Source organism: Struthio camelus, chromosome W (assembly GCF_040807025.1).
Source record: "Struthio camelus isolate bStrCam1 chromosome W, bStrCam1.hap1, whole genome shotgun sequence".
Taxonomy (NCBI): domain Eukaryota; kingdom Metazoa; phylum Chordata; class Aves; order Struthioniformes; family Struthionidae; genus Struthio; species Struthio camelus.
In genome coordinates, this window is record NC_090981.1 from 19573488 (window position 1) to 19590964 (window position 17477).

Genomic DNA, 17477 nt, shown 5'->3' on the forward strand with positions numbered 1-17477 from the left:
TGGTCCTTTGCTTAGGAGAAATTTCTTTCTTTCAATCTAACAATGCTGTCTACTATTTCTCAGTACATCTTCCCTACACTTTCCTCCTACAATCTCTATTTGCTTTGCTTTTTGTGTTCCTATATGCTTTATTGATACATTCTAGTAATTTTATTTTTTTCAATTATATCTGAAGGTATTCCTTCTTCCATCCAAGTGGGTTGCCAAAAATCTACCTCCTGTGCATCAATCCAGGAAGGAGAAGACACTAAGGTAGCTGGCTTATTTTCAGTAGAATAGCATTTATTTAGAATTGGGTATAACCTCATTTTCTTTGTGCACAGAAGAAATCAAACAAGAGGCCTTATCTGCTTACTGTTCCAAGCTGCTTGTGGACAGCAAACACCCTGTCTCAGCCCCATGCTTGCAGCCTTTATAGTTTCCTCCATGCTTTCTTCTCCTTTTTGGTAACCATTTTATGACATTTTATTGTTTCCCTTAACCACACAATTTCCCTTACACCTGAGTATACCAGAACCATATTTTGGGCTACACGGCTACCACTTTACACATAATACTGTGCAGGGCAGAGGCCTCTACTGTTCCACTCCCCACCCTCAGGGCCCACATAAGTATGAAAATAAAGGGGAAAAGAAAGGGGAAAATAAAATAAAGGGGAATAAAGGAAGCAGGGGGAAGGGGAGGGACAGCAATAAAGCACACCTGGGGGGACACAAGGGGAGATAAGAGGGGACACAAGCACCCCCCACACCCACCCACCCACACGCTTTACAGCGTCCCAGGGTGCGGCACACCGGTGTTTAATACAGACACGCGGCAGGACAGCACGTTGTCCCACTGTTAAGATAAACCTGCTTTTCACACACTCCCAAGCTGCTCTGCATCCAGCCTCACCACTTCCGTTTATAGATTTGCCCTGACAGACGGCAAGGCTTACACATTAAAATCTGAAGAAGAAGAAAAAAAAAAAGGCTATTTTTTCCCCCGTCCCGTTCAGAACCGCTTCCCACGGCCGTTGTGAAGGGCGGGAGACCGCGGCGGCCTGAGCAGGCCGGCGGGGGGCGCCAGAGCGGCGGCAGCGGGCCGGGCCGAGGCAGGCGGCGGGCGGCCGGGCAGGCCGGTGCCGGCGGCGCGGAGCAGCCGTTTGCCCCCGAGAGCTGCGGCGACAGCGCGCCCCCGAGGCTGAGCGGCAGGTGCGGGCCGGCGGGAACCGGCCGGAACCGGCGCGGGCCGGCGGCAGCGGGCGGGGGGAGGCGGCGCGCCCGGGCGGGCCGCGGGGCCTGATTTTGCTGTAGGTCAAGCCGCGGCTGCCAACCTGCGCGGGCCCTGTGCTAGCGAGGCTGTTCACAGCAGCTACCGATTGGGGTGGTGTTTTTTTTTTTTTTTTTTTTTTTTAAAAGAGGTCTTTGACTCTCCTACTCTGTAGAGGACGTTACTGATTTAGAAAATGTCTTTAAAGGAAATCAGGCTTTCTCGTAGCAGAAGATAATGAGATTTCCCCCTCCCCCCCGCACCCCTTGAAGTGGAGCAGATCGTTACACTAAAAAGTTTTCTTTGATAGCTCAGATGGAGACATTTGAAATGGGCTTTTAAGCACTATTCTGTTTTACTTTATGATAACAGTCCATTGCATATGCAAGTTCTTCAGCCTTCAAAAATGATTTCACAACTACTTCAGCAGCCTACCAAATGTTTTCAAAGTGGTTTGAATTTGGAGTGACTGCCTCGGACCACAGTCCGGAAGGGAGGCTTCTGGAGGCACCACTGGACATACATTGCTGCACATCAGGCTGAAGTTACACCTTTAATCTTTTGCAGGATAGGATGTCCCAGGTCTGCAGCATTTACCCCAGATTACCATAGTTTGGAGGAGAAAATATACAGGAATATGCATTGCTTGGTATTTAGCATCACCTCACAGCAGCAAGTGGTATTACTGACGATGTTGATAAGGAATTAGTGTAAAAGCAGGTTCTTCCCTAAAAATATATTAGAGTTGCTGTTCCTCTGCCAAAAAAACAACAAAAACTGGTCAAGATTCTCCTGTGTTTTGTGAGCCTCCTCTGAAAACCTTGTAGGGTAAAACCCTGCAGGGATCCAAGCAACTATAGGACACAGCATACAGCTCGCACACGGTCTTTGGTCTCCTGTTGTGACACCCTATTTTATCATGCGGTATCTACCTGATAAATACCAAATTAACAAGATCAGACCACCAGCAGGTCCACTTCCCTTGGTGACCAGAGCTGGTTTTGAATGAGGGAGTAGAGAAGAAAGGCTGCTTTAATGCACCACTGACCTGGGCCATCAGCATGTATTCTTCCACTTGCATCCGTTTCCCATCCTGTTTCTGCTTCAGTTTATATCCCTTTATCGTACTAGCACGAGGGATAAATGGAGAGTAGAAATCAGTTTAATAGACATTTATGACATTTCTTTAAAAACAAAGAGCTAGAAAATGTTCAGGGCAGTCTTGCATTCCATTTTATTCAAATTTAACAGTGTTTTCATGTTTCTGATGTGTTACTGTCACCTTGCAGAAAGGGATGTGATTTTTCCAAGCAATTCTGCTGCTGTCAAAGCCACCTTATGGTTCCAGAGTCAAATATTACAGGCAAAAATGTACAGTGTATATAGACAAATCCTGTGACTTCATAATAATTTCATTTTCATGCTTATGGATAGAAAACTATGGAAATCGGGACATGATTATGTCCAAAAGCCTTCATAATTATGCCTATAAAACATCCAGAACCAAAGAGCTTGAGTATGCCGATGACCTGAAGCAGAGATTGGTTAAGAGTATATAGCATCATTAAAAGGTACATAGTTAAAAAAAACCATCATGCTTATCTTTGCATGACTGATGCAAAGATGAGGTTTATACAGCTAATTATTTAGCCTAAATAATGGTTAGTTTTAGTGTCACATCTTATTTTTACAGCAGATCAGGATTTATTAGCCAGTGGAAATTCTATTTATAGGAAATTAGTCCAATTTGGCTTTGCGAAATACAGCACTGGCCAGGTTTAGACTTTCAAGCATCATTCGTTAAATTATTGTTTACCATTATAGCATGCAGGAGTGTGAGCTTTCGAGTTTGCAAGCTTCCTGGCTTTCTATTTACATATTAATAGTGTCCCTAAAGCAAGTCTCTGTAATTACCTGAGGGTAGGCTAAGGAGAGCTCCAAAATAGTTGTGCTGGAAGGTTTTGTGTGTGTTGTTAGCAGTTTAGTCTCTTCATAATAAAACACAGATAGGATGCAGATTCTTCCACAGGAAGTGAAAGCTGTGGGGCATCTGTGCAGCACTTCCAACCAGTTTCACCACTGATGTAAGAGGGAAATGATCCACAAGGCTGGAGCAATTCATTCCAGAAATTTCACTCAGCCCAGTGCAGGCCAGTGTTTGGGAACCCACTCAGTCACACAATGGCAGCGTGCATGCAGTAGACACCCATGTGGCTCCGGCATGTTGCTCAGCTAAATTGAGCTGCTGCAGTAAAACTGCCTGATGGATGGTTGGGTTTTCCCTTTGATCAGCTTCTGATCGATAGCAACTACACATAACCCCTTACAATATGATTAGAACCCTCCAGTGTTTATGCAAAGCCACAACTCTGATTTTATCCAAAACCTTTTTACTTAATAAATAGGATTAGTAAATCCTACTGATTTAAAAGCAGATTTTTGTTGGAGCAGAACTTTAGCTGTGCTCCTGTGAAGCTGAAGCTGCTCTATGCTAGGATCGTGCTTCAGTACAGGTTGAACGCAGCTCGTCCGCCCACTCTCCTTCCTAATGATGCTCTGGCAACTGTGGGCTTCAGAAGTGTAGGGAAGCCAAGCTGCATCTTCTGTACTGAGGCAAGACGATGCCATCTGACATCTCACCCTTGTTCAGGGCTAAACGTGTCAGACTGCTTTATGCTGGTGCAACAGAGTGACTGGAGCATGGATGAGACTGGGGTCATTTTATAAATCAGGATTAGTCCTTTGAGTCTTTCCATTACTGGCAAAACAGTAGGGCCTTAGCCTCACTCTACGTAGAGAGTAGCCACTCTACATAGCCTCACTGTAAATTAAGAGCCAGGACTCTGAAGTACCCAGTCCACAAGTCTGAGTACTCTGGGAACTACAGCCAGTTGTTTGACAAAGGTTTGTTCTTAAATTCCAAAGACTGTGTTGCTTATGATGATTTAAAATTTCTAAGGGAGAGAGATACTGCACAAATCTATTTCTTCTTGTGAGATCCTAAAGCTTAGGTACTGGTATTGTTTTAACCATTCCCCTTCAGTTGCTGTTCTGGCTGGAACTGACCACTGAACTCAAATTTATCTGAGGACAGAGATCTCAAACATGCTAGTACAATTTATAGGTACTTTGAGAAACTTAGAAGCAGAGTAGAGGAGGAAGATCCAAGTAAATACCTCGAGAGGAATGCTTCCCTGTGAGCTCAGCCTTCACCCCCTGCACCCAGCCTGCTGGTTACTCTGTCAGCTCTGCATGTGCCTGTGGCTGCCCTGTGCTTGTCTGGTCACTGTGTCCTGCTCTTCACAGTCAGTATTTGGGGTACCCGGAAGGTAGCTAAAAAGAGAGGGATAAACAATGGAACCAAAGTCATTTTGTGCACATGTATGTGTATATGGGCAATAAGATCCACAGAAATCTAGGCTTTATTCATTCTGCTTTTCGTGGAGCAATTCAGTTTTTTTTCCTTGTTTTGAAGGCACAAAATTTGGCCTGCTAGACAGGCACCAAAATATTAATTTAAAAACCTGCCAGAATGCAAACCATTTATTTTGACATTTTTATCTTGCATGTGAACAAGCCCACATGCTGCACTTTGTTATGCCAAAAACACATCCATTCCAGGCAGCTATTTATTGTGGACATAAACATTTCTAAATATTATTAGGGCTGGTTACTGTCATCCAGATTTGCATTTTTTACAATATTTCGGGCTTATTTCTGTATTTAGTAGGTAAAATCCTGGACAGTTACATTTCCACCTGGCCAAGTAAAACAAATTCAGCAGCTGCCAAGGACTGTCACCAATGGCAGAGTGCGCTGCACCAGTCACCTGAAACTTTGCAGTGACAGTAAGGACCCCACGCAGCCTTTGCAGCTGGCTCTCTTAGCAGCATAAAGCATGACACAACTGGAGAGCCTTTTCTGTCCCAAGCTAAGCAGTATGGCGTTCACTGAAGTATATTCCATTTTAGGCCACATATTTTATGGGGTCAAAGAAAAAAATCAGGTTGTTTTGTAGCATCTGAAATTTGATCACTCAGTTATAATTTTCAAAGGGCAATACCTTTCCTTTGCATTTGTTCTATCGAAACTTCTGGAAATCTTACAAGTTACCCTTACCTTCGTCCTCTGGAAAAAACAAGGATCCTCGACAGCATAGTAAAGCCAATGGGGCAATGTCCTGTTACCAGTTTGATTTTTTTTTTGACTGCTATTGCTTAGAAACATCACAGAATGGTTGATGTTGGAAGGGACCTCTGGAAATCCTCCAGTCTAGCCCTCCTCTCAAGCAGGGTCACCTAGAGCAGGCCGCCCACGACCCTGACCATACAGCTTTTGAATATCTCCAAGGATGGAGACTCCACAGCCTCTCTGGGCAACCTGTTCCAGTGCTCAGTCACCCTCACAGTAAAGTTTTTTGGCAGGTTCAGATGGACTTTCCTGTGTTTCAGTTTGTGCCTGTTGCCTCTTGCCCTATCGCTGGGCACCAATGAGAAGGGTCTGGCCCCATCCTCTTGACACCCTCCCTCCTCAGATACTTATACACATTGATAAGATTCCCTCCCCCTTCAGTCTTCTCTTTTCAACAGTCCCAGCTCTCTCAGCCTTTCCTCATAGAAGAGGTGCTCCAGTCCCTTAATCATCTTAGTAGCACTTCACTGGACTCACTCCAGGAACTTCATGTCTCTCCTGTATTGGGGAGCCCAGAGCTAGACACAGGTGGGCCAGGCATGGCCTCACCAGGGCTGGGTAGAGGGGGAGGATTACCTCCCTTGACCTGCCAGCAAGGCTCTTCCTAGTGCAACCCAGGATACCATTGGCCTTCTTGGCCACAAGAGCACATTGCTGGCTCATGGTCAATTTGTCCACCAAGACTCCCAGGTCCTTTTCTGCAGAGCAGCTTTCCAGCAGGTCAGCCCTCTCAATAAGAGAACTTAAGTTCAGATTCAGCCACCATGTTTTGTTATTCCTTAGAGGGCGGGTTGGTAAAGCTCTCTCTAACAAAACAGAGTCACACATTATTAGTACTGAGAAAGTCAATGGATGCCCTAGGTTCTTTTTTATTGAACATCCTAAAACATGCTTATCAATTGCAACTTAGACCTGCTTTTGTTCTGTTTTGTACCTCACACTTAAAGAGTTTAAACCTGGGCAAATACAATGCATGTTTGTGGTCAGCTGTAGTTAGTGAAAATACAGGTGAGCCGCGCCTGGAAAGAAACTCTCATATCTGGCTTTATGCAAAGGGAGTTGACTGTCCCAGTGTAGAGTCTGGCAACACCTCGTGAATTACACAGCATCATCTTTGCCAACAGTCTTAGTGCAGGTTCTCTTTTGCTTGTTTCTTGCCTTTCAATTCTAGAACGTCTTGTAAAGATCCCATTAAGATGCATCTATGGAAGAAGCACTGCTCTGGTTAGTATTATTATGAATAGATGACTGCAAGTCTACAGTATGGCACCCTTCAACAACACTAAATTGACTTAAACCTCCCCAAAGAAACCACAAACCCATCAACATCTTTCATAAATTAATTTGCTGTCACAGGAAGGACTCAGGGTAATGTGCATGCTTTTAATATTACCAAGTTAAATCATCTTGGCTGCAGCCTTTTATTCACTGCAGGAAGCATCATTTTAACGTTCTGATTAGATACAGATTAGTTGTTTGATGAAATAATTTTGAGTAAGTAGAATATTTATGCCAAGCACTGCAGTAAGATTACTGAGGTTCAAAGCACAGCACTTTGCATTTCGTTAATACCATGTAATTCTTACTGGCACATGTCTAGTTGAAAAAGCACAATGTATTTATGTCAGCATTTATGTTAAAGAATTTAAGAAGCCTTTCAGAAAGAAAATACAATATTCTTTTTAAACAGAGCTACAGTTCTTGAGCTACCCAAAAATTGTTTCTGGCCTGCTGCATAGTAAACGATTTTTCTGATTAATGTGTTGAGACTCTGAACATAAAAATGCTGGGGAAATGGTTTGACTGTGTGTATTTTAGAACTACTATTGAAGCACATTTACCTTAAAATTGAATTTCATGAGCTATAACTTACCACAAAACAATTAAACTGCACATTTTATTTTTGCCTTAACAGGACAATGGTGCTTTCTTTCCTGAGAACAGTGCAGCTGGCAAGACGTACATCTAGTCCACTGGGGAGACAACTCGGTTCACCCAGCGCAAATAAACCAGTGTTGACTTTGTTCACCAAGGTAAGAGTTAGCTTACAGAATAAAGCTAGGCAAAAGTGCTTATGTATCACCTTTGATGTACATGAGTCCCACGTGAAATGGCTCAGCCTTACCTTTTTCCCCTCCAAATTTGTGAGGCTTAGTATTGCGCATTTTACCTTGAGGGTTTCTTTTGCGCTGGGCCTTACCACGCAGTCACTATGACCATAGCAAACTACGGAGCAAACGGAGATTTCAAGTTTGCTGCATCTCAATGACACTACAGTCCATTTACAAGTAGGAAATAGTTATCTGCCAGTGTTTCATCCTGGGGTTGGAGAACAAAGATGAATTCCTCCCTTGTCACATCTAATCTGCCCAGGACAGGCATGAACAGCCAATGCAGACACTTCAAAGCATTTCTGTTCAATTTCAGCACTATCTATGAGACTGAAAGTGTATCAAAGTAGTAGTAGTGCAGCAGGAAGAATAAATTCTCGTTCACTGTTTTTGCTTTACTGGCTGTGTAAAGCTAACAGGAATAAAAAGCAGGCAAAGTTTGTGGTGTGAACAGAGAAGACTAAGCATATGTAGAAAACAGATGTGGTGAGCAGGAATGGTCAGTCATGGCCTGTCACTTTCCAGGATGGAATTATCATCCAGGGCCAGCGTTCTCTTTCAGGTGGAATGGCCTACTTTAAAACCTAAACTGCCCTCCTTCTGCTTCACAGCATGCTGACTGCACTGCATATATATCATTTACATAGCATTTGAGGGGAGAATAATTAGAAACACAAAGTACTGTGAATTTTGAAATCAGGAGGGCAGTATTTGTTTGAAATGGATGCAATTAAAGCAATTTCCTCATCCTGCACTGTAGCAGGAGGCCCAGGAGGGGCAGCCGAGCCAACCACAGAGCATCCTGACACTCTGGTCCCCACACTACACGAAAGGTTCGGGGTGGTGGCACAGGTATCCCTGTCACTTAGGAATGGGTTCCCAATTAACAGCCAGAAACAAATAACAAAGTTCAATATGTATCACCAGTAGTAATAACAATTAAAAACTAGTAATAACAACAACAATACTCAATTAGTAACTATACTTTCAAACTCTATGTAACATGGAACAGGAATAATTACAATATTTACAGGTACCTACATATATATACAAGCTCAATCCAGTAAGGGAAAAGGTGCCTGGTGGTTACACCAGAAGGTATGGTGGGGGGGGGGGGGGGGCACAAGCAGGCCACACCCTGGGGGGAAGTGCCGCTTCAAGCCCAGGGGTTCCTCAGCAGGCCACAGCGGGCACAGTGTGCCACCACCATGCGCGCTCCACACTTCAGTCAGCGTGCTGCTTCAATTACTACTCCCCGGGGTGGGTATACTCACATGTCCACTGATGTTAGGAGCCGGGGGGTTCCCCAGCTGCCGGACCCAGCGTCCTGGGTCAGGGGGCACAGTGCTGCTGGCTGTCCTGCAGCCTGCTGGGGAGGAGATCTTCACTTGGTGGGGATAGCCTTGGAAAATGCTGCTGAGGCATCTTCTTCCCCAGCAGCTTCCATGAATTCAGCTCTCTTGCTCCTCTCTTCTGCCACACTGACTAAACCCCTGTGGCTTCCCGTGTGCCCTTTTTATACCCATCCCGCCTTGGGCCCGCAGGCAAGCGATTGGTCGACTGTGTCTAGACCCCCGCTCTGAGTGGTCTGCTTTTGCCCCCCTCCCCCCCCCCCCCCCGGTGCAGCCCCGCCTTCCTTCCGGAACATTCTGCCTGAGCGCCAGCTACGGGCCTTAGGGCAGGAGTTAGCCCTGAAGCGCAAATTGTTTCCTTCCCTCGGCTTACCAATGTCAGGATGGTTACCAAGTCCACTACAATGCATCTTCTCTGTCAGTGTCGTGGTGGTGTCACTTTGTATCTTAATAAGGTGTGTAATAAGAACAATAACCAAGCCCCCTGTAAACGTGAATGTTGTGTTAAGGGAAGCAGATACACGTGGTTGTTGCGTACCCCAGGAGGCGAAGGAAGAACCCCTCTGAGAGACCATGCAGCCCCTGAGCGTTCTCCCTGAGGTCCCTTAAATCCTCTGAATTCAAAGGGCGTTCCGCTGTTGCTCGTTTGATATGTTAAGATGTTTATCTCCTACCCACTCTTGTGACCGCGGTCAGTGAGTGGAGTGTCGTGGAAGGTTTGGTTTAGGGGAAAAGTTAGGAAACTGGGTTTTATTGGACAGCGGGTACAAGGTGCCAATCGCCCTGTCCTTTTTGTGACCCCCGGTGAGCCGGCAGAAATCTCCCACTGCCACCATTTAAAGTCATCGGTGGAGGGCTGACACGTGCCCTGCAGCCCGGATCTGTCACTTCTGTCGGTCAGGAAGACGATTCCAGAAGGAAGGGGGGTCTGCACGGCAGTCTGCAAACGGGTCTGCCTTATAACTGGGGATCGAAAACGGACCACTGAGAGCGGGGGCGTCTAGACACATCTGACCAATCGCTTGCCTGCGGGCCTGAAGCCGGATAGGGATAAAAGGAGGCACATGTGAGCCTAGCAGGGGCTTATTTGGGGTGATGACAGTGGAGGAGACAAGAAGAGGAGCTGAAGTCGCTGAAGTGACTTTGGAAGAAGGAGCCTCGGCAGCCTTTTTCAAGGCTCCAAGATGCCAGGCAGTGCTTTCCAAGGCTCCTCCCTCTCCCCCTGCGGCCGAGTGAAGATCTTGTCCCCAGCAGGCTGCAGGACAGCCAGCAGCGCTGTGCCCCCTGACCCGGGACGCTGGGTCCGGCAGCTGGGGAACCCGCCGGCTCCTAACATCAGTGGACATGTGAGTATACCCACCCCGGGGAGTAGTAATTGAAGCAGCACGCTGACTGAAGTGTGGAGCGCGCATGGTGGTGGCACACTGTGCCTGCTGTGGCCTGCTGAGGAACCCCTGGGCTTGAAGCGGCACTTCCCCCCAGGGTGTGGCCTGCTTGTGCCCCCCCCCCCCCCCACCATACCTTCTGGTGTAACCACCAGGCACCTTTTCCCTTACTGGATTGAGCTTGTATATATATGTAGGTACCTGTAAATATTGTAATTATTCCTGTTCCATGTTACATAGAGTTTGAAAGTATAGTTACTAATTGAGTATTGTTGCTGTTGTTATTACTAGTTCTTAATTGTTATTACTACTGGTGATACATATTGAACTTTGTTATTTGTTTCTGGCTGTTAATTGGGAACCCATTCCTAAGTGACAGGGATACCTGTGCCACCACTCGAACCTTTCGTGTAGTGTGGAGTAGTGTGGGGACCAGAGCGTCAGGATGCTCTGTGGTTGGCTCGGCTGCCCCTCCTGGGCCTCCTGCAACATGCACAGTGTTCGTTCATTTTACTGCTAGCTGTGTTGTATAGGAACAGGTTAAAAAAGGTCAGCAGTTGTTTCTTAATCAATGGAGTGCATGATATATGAAGAACCATACTGTAAAGTTACAGCTTGCTCTCTGCTGGCTGATTCAGCATCAACTCACTCACAATAGAGGTGATAAAGTAGGGAATAATGAGCTTAACTGTGGAGTTAATAATTGGAAAAAAAATTCTTTCATATAATATCTTTGTCATAAAAATTTCAAACTACTAAGGCACTGTATGCAATCAAATTTCTTCAAGCAGAGTGCAAGTGATATTCTCAACTGTCCTTTTTTTGTTGAATGTACTCTTAACTTGAAATGCTTTTCATATCTGATATCACTGGCAATTGCAGAGCAAAATGCAGACTACTTTATAACAACTCTAATCTGCACTCTTAGTTTATGCGAATAAACTTCTTTTTTCCCCTCTTTACTATTTTAAAAATAAGGAGAGAAGAGGGGGAGAAGGAGGAGTTAGCAATCTTCAGAAGGTTTTCCACTCACAGACTCCTTTTATGCAATATGAGCGTTCATGCAGTAACTGATCCAGGTTAAAAATCTTCCCCCCCTCTCCACCCCCAAGATTACGATTAACTCACATCAGTTCTCCTGTCTAGCTGTACTGTACAGCTGCATGAGTGCTTATGTCAGCACAAAAGGAGTGGTGGCAGGAAGATGGGTCTGCTTCCTTCAGCATCAGTGCCACCTTAAAATGACCATAAAACTGCAGTCTGAGCCTGCAGGATAAATGGGGATTGATTATCTGTAGAAATAAGTGGCTTTCCACCTTGTGTGTTGTCTAACAGGTTTAGCTATCAGCACAGCATATGTCACTTTGGCAAGAATTTTTTTACTATTTCAGCAGTAGGATTCCCTTCTGCTACTGTAACATACATCTCAGGAAGCAGGTTGTCTGAGACAGCTCTATCCAGGCAGCACTATTACAAAGTAACGAAAGCAGGTAGAAACCTACTGTTACACTGATACATACTGATTTTAAACCAGTTCCAGTTTTACTAGTACCACGTGCATGCTTAAGCTTTCCATCAGAACAAGAGCAAAATCATATACTTTTTCAAGAGTCAACTTAGTTTTTAAAATGCTTTTGTGTAGCTATTATGTTAGAAAGCTTTCTGCAATCCTAGGAGAACTGAGTATGTCCTACTTTCGCTGTAAGGAACCTGGCATATTCCAAAACTGATACGCAGCATTCTGGGCTGTTTCTCTCAGTCACTGATACATGTACCTTCAGGTCTTTGGCATATAAGTCTCTCCAAAAGTGGTAAGCACTAGCAAGAAGAATACAGAACTGCTGATCTTTAGCATCTTGCATAGGTTTTCAAAGCTCAAGGACTTGTCTATACAGGAAAGACAATTTAGATCAGAGTGTGAATTAAAAGTAGAATATTTAATCCCAATTAATTCACGCACAGGAAGTAAGAAATGGTTACTTCAGATTAATTTCCTGTTTAAACAAGCCCCAAGAAGGCTTTAAGTGGGGTAGGGGGAGCAGTATTTCATGGTAGACAGACAGAGCCAACATCTTCATTGCTGTATATTGTGTTATGTGAATTATAGGCCAAATTGTGCTGTCACAAATATGGAAGCATGTTCCTCCATGTAAGTCACATTTTCAGATATGCACTTGCAGATGCATGATAGCAGAAGTCTGCTCTATCACTGTAGTAAAAGACAAAGGAGTTTTCAGAAAGGAAAGTTTGGGGTTTTTTTGAAAACCCCAAAATCCTACCTGTTTTGACCTGACACACAGGTCAAAACACTGCAGCTGTTTGTCACTTCCCTCTGCTGGAGGTTGCTGTCCCTCTAGCTCTGCAGGTGGAAGAGATCATGCCTAATCCTTTTTAGGCAAAATCAGCCAGGTTATCTTAAGCCACCTTCTTTTGCTATTTGAACTGACCCAAGTCGGTGGATCTGAAACAGATCAGAAATTACTCACAATTCCTGCATTCTCCTTCCAACAAGAGTGGTACCAGCAGTTGTTTCCAGCTGGGGCTGGCAACATCTTCAATAAGCGCTGCTGCTACAAGAAGGGATCTGTGTGCGACCTTCCAAACTGTGTCCACTAATCAGCTTGTAAAAAATTGAAAACTATTAATTTGTACCATGAGGAAAACAAAACAGCAGATGAGGAGTGCCTAAGTTTTGTGGTTGATGCAAGAAGTTTGTTCTGGTTAGTCTGTGCTGCACTGATAAAGTGGAGATTTACAAAGCACAAAGACAGAAATGGGGTGGAAAGGGGGAGGGAACCCACATTTACAGTAATGATCGCTCCTCTCTGTGTATGTTACTTTACAGCACAAACGATGCCCATATTCTACTGTTTTTTTCCTTTAGAAACCATGCCCTCTCTGTGATGAAGCAAAAGAAGTGCTTGAGCCACATAAGAAAAGGGTAATATATTACAATACTGTATAGATGTTATATATAGAAATAATAGTTAATCAGGATTATTTCTTTGTAAGAGAAAATTGCTTGGATTTATTTGCATCCATTATTCTTTCATGGGTGACCCCTTCAAGACAATTTCAACACTAATTTCCATAAAACTCATTATCCAAAAGCATAAGCATTCTCCAACACCGCAACTCAAATAAGTGTTAGCAAACTAAACCAAGATACACTTCACTACAAAAATTTTTAAAATATATGCTTCTGTAGGTATTATTTCCCTGGACTATTGCAGCATTCACAACTTTTTTTGCGACAGGTAACGATATCATTTGGGAAGGATGTTGGGAAGAAATTTCTGAGGGATGAGGAACTACAAATATTTGAATTCGTGGCACAGTTTTTGGTGCTCTTCAATCAGTTTTTGATCTCTGTCTTGAAAGAAGAGGTTGTTAACAGTAGTACTGAAAAGATGGTGCGCTCTACTGCTTAACAGGAAGCTGCTGTGTTGCCAGCTACATTGTGGTTGTGGCCTGTGCTCACAGGAGAGCGGCTCTGCCCAGGGGATCAAGAGTGTCTTACTGGACTAAACAGAGGGCCTTTGCAGACATACAGTCTAAGTTTGTGCCCACATAGTTTTGTGCCCACAAAATGGGAAATTGTCTTCAACTTGGAAAAATACAGCCAAAAGCCCAAAGAAAGTGGTATTGCACATCTGAAGAAAATCTTAATTAAAAAACAAGCAGGTGTTGTTTTTTCAGTGTCCAATATGTACTAACTTATATTTCTTGTCTATCACAGTTTATTTTGCAGGAGGTGGATATTACCCTTCCAGAAAACTCAACATGGTATGATAAATACAAATATGACATACCTGTTTTTCATTTAAATGGGAAGTTCCTAATGAAGCATCGAGTAGACATGCAAAAGTTTGAGGACCAGCTAACAAAGCTGGAGCTGCAAAACGATGGAAACCAGTGAAGAAAACATAGCTGTTCTGGTGTGGATCTGAAAGGATTTTGCAACATCAATGGTGTGAAAGGGCAGCGTTCATTATCAGGCCTTACTTTTCTTAGAACTTATGGTATGTGTTTCTTGAAAAATGGGATGACTTCTGTTCGATTTCGTATTAGCAGTCCCGCCCAGCTCTCTGAGTTAACAACCTTTCCTGTACCATTCATCTGCTGCTATCCTAGATTGTTTGGCTTTTCATTGACAGAATAAATGCTGCTCTACAGTAGCAGATAAAACAAAATGTGCTTCCAGAATGTTAGTACCTGTAAGCTGTAGGTCTGTAAGAGGCCTCCTTGTAGAGGCTTAACAATGTATCCTAAGTGCTCATTTTGAAATGGAGAAGAGGGAGGGCAGTTACTGTAAGTGAAAAGGACACTTGACTAAAGACAGAACACTAACTGAAACAGAGTCATAGTTAAAAAAGTCATCACAATTTGATATAGTTATTACTCATACATGAGCACTGAATGGATTATTTTTCTTTTAATGGGATGAACATGTTGAACTTAAGCCTGTCGCATCTAGTACAGTGAGCGTGGAGTTCTTTAGTACTTGAGTTAACCCCACCGACAGCTGAGGAGAAAAAGAAGAAAAAAAGTGCAGTGTAATTGAGCCAACAGAACCAAACCTGTAATGGAAATAAGATTTATGAATTACAGATGTGACTTTCTAATTTCAGAGTGTAAAATGGAAGCATGAAACCTGGAGTTTCATTACAAATTTGCTGGCCTAAGATAATGTGACTTCTCCCTTAGAGCTCAGCTACGTTCTTAAAAGTAAATTAAGCTAATATGCGGTCTGTTGCCATATTTAGGGGTATACGTGGCATAATTCTCTGTCCTTACAAGCTCAGTGAGCAGAGAGTTTCTCTAATCACGTTACAGGAACGGTTCTTGGACCAATGGGCTAGAGTTCTGTGGTAGCTTAGCCTGGTCTTTATGCTGACAGACAGGAATCACATTTCAGCTCACTTGGCAACACAACTGCAAATCCATTTAGCAATTTCAAGAATACCCTTTTATTAAGGGGTAGTGCGGTTCTGTTAGTGCTTCACTGGAAGAACGTACGGTGGGCAGATAGAATGCCTATGTTAAAATATGTCTTCAGGAGAAGAAAGATTAAGGGACAGTCAACTGTTGTTTTAAGCTGAATAGTCTGTGATAAACTCTGAAGAAACGTGTTTGTATTTTTGGTCTACTTAATAGATCCTTCTCAACAGAAGCTAAATCCATACCTCTTGCATTTCTGTTCTTTCTGTCATTGTGGTATTCAATCTTAACTTATTAGAAAAGTAAAAAAGGACACTTGCCTGATATGGTCTTCATATTGTGAAGAATCCAGCCATGACACCCAGTTAGGCCAGCAAACAGGATTCATTACAGACTTTAGCTTATGGCGTGTGGTTTGATGAGAGCCCAGGTGATGATAGTGGGCAGTTCCACTCCCTCTGTCCTCTGTGGTCTCATCCTGCTGTGGCTTTAGCCTTTGACAAACCGTTTGCTAAGCCAAATCTGTTGGATTCTGCAAGATATGGAAACTTTCTGGGGTGAGAAATTAAAACCTGTTGACAGTTCAGTAATTTGTGTCCACTCTGCAAAGGGTCTGAAAGCATCTCGCAGAGGGGGAGAGGTACACCCTTTTTATAGCAGAGAGCTTTAGGTAAGTTAGCCACATCCTCCAACTATTCCAAGATGTTTGTAGGACTTCAGAAACTTTCGCTGCATAGCACTTCACCTCTTGAAGAGGTCTGCAGAGAGAGTGGCATCATATGGGAAGGGTTCACTAGATTTGCAAGAACTCAAGGGCAGTCCAGCAGTTTAAGCACCTCCTTAAACCTATTTTGAGGTTTCATATCAGCAATTTGCTTAGCTGTTTGACCCAAAACAGAAATTGTAGCCAACTGTTCTTTCTGTAGAAAAACCCTCTGTGACTTTAAGTCATCTGTTTATTTTGTAACCTTACTTTTACCTCCAGAGCCTTCTGTTTTACCTCGGTGTGGTCATATGCAGTTAGTGGAAGAGTAGGTGGAGGAGATTGTCAAAAAACAAGCTGAAACTTCCCGGGGGTAAGTGACTGCACCCAGGGTAATGCCAGCAAAGCATTAAGTATAGTGCTTTCACCAACAGGAAACAAAAAAAAAAAGGCAAAACTTTGTGTAGCAAGATGCTTCCTACATTATATGCTGCAGTATAGTTTGCCCTATCTACAATGCTTTTCATCCCTTTTGAAAGGGAAGAAGGGGTGCCTGGGGCAAAATCTTTTATGCAGTATATAATGCTACAGTCAAATTTTAAGTTTACTGAAAATTACTGTTAACTAGTAGGTCTGAATTACTTCTGTATCAGCAGGCAAGTGCCATTCTCTTCCCTCCTATAATCTGAGATGGTTTCAGAGTGAGCAGACTTTTCCTTATGAAGGTTTCATAATAGAAAACTATGACCTATAGCACTTGTCATCCGTAGTTCTTCAAGTGCCTTTCAAAACACACCATTGTTATCACTAAGATATTGAGGACATGGGTCATGTGGACTTGCCCCATTTCCCAGTGTGCATCACTGACAGAGGCTAGAATAGCCATCAGAGAGCAATTTTCCTTTGTTTTATTTTTAATAAGGTCTGTTTTGGGGGAAAAAAAAATTTGAAAGCCAAAACCAGACTTCTTAATCATAAAATAGATGATAAATCCCTTGTTCCTTATTCATTCAGAGTGGGGCAGCTTTCTTTTATAGCTAGTGCCAGATTTTTTTCCTTTATTTTGTAAAGTGACTGAAAACAGGATTTTTATAATAGCTTTTGTCTGTGGCCTAGCCTTGATCAGTGAGATGGAGGTTTTCCATTAGTTTTGGCTGTGAGTTCTGTTTTTGTATAATGTAGTGAGAAGGGGTGACTGCCTCTTCTTACAGCTCTTCTTCCTGTGTAGGATCAAACACAATCTTGCATTGTGCATGCCCCAGCCCACTCTCCTTGTCAACATAAGGGGCAGATTTAGGTGGGTGAAGAAGGTCATTGTAGACCAATATGGACGCAGGAGGCCTAGACACTTGGGGGAAATTTCTACAGTATAGAAAGGTTGCTTTCGACCCTACTTCTTCAAACCTGCCCCACCCTTCCAAAGGCATAAAACATAGATATGGGATATAATGCCAGAACCTTCCAGCAGTATCTGAGAAGATGTTATTGTTCCCTTTTAAGGGAGGGGAACTCCTCTTCCATTGGTTCCATTGGTTTGGATGCA

At 43.6% G+C, this 17477-nt stretch overlaps 1 protein-coding gene across 1 annotated transcript; it reads left to right on the forward strand.

The window, feature by feature from the left end:
- The first annotated feature begins 1079 nt into the window (after positions 1-1079).
- Positions 1080-15226, forward strand: LOC138064191 (glutaredoxin-like protein C5orf63 homolog). The gene is made up of 4 exons (XM_068925775.1): positions 1080-1193; positions 7358-7475; positions 13175-13231; positions 14030-15226. Exons 2-4 carry the CDS (start codon positions 7362-7364, stop codon positions 14207-14209), a joined length of 351 nt encoding a protein of 116 aa, XP_068781876.1. The 5' UTR covers positions 1080-1193; positions 7358-7361; the 3' UTR covers positions 14210-15226.
- The last annotated feature ends 2251 nt before the right edge of the window (positions 15227-17477 follow it).

What these genes read in the sequence shown, in the direction of transcription:
- LOC138064191 (XM_068925775.1), top strand. Translation starts at nt 7,362, where the DNA reads ATGGTGCTTTCTTTCCTGAGAACAGTGCAGCTGGCAAGACGTACATCT. An exon ending in TGTTGACTTTGTTCACCAAG is followed by an intron (nt 7,476 to 13,174) that starts GTAAGAGTTAGC and finishes TTTTTCCTTTAG; the next exon opens with AAACCATGCCCTCTCTGTGA. An exon ending in TTGAGCCACATAAGAAAAGG is followed by an intron (nt 13,232 to 14,029) that starts GTAATATATTAC and finishes TGTCTATCACAG; the next exon opens with TTTATTTTGCAGGAGGTGGA.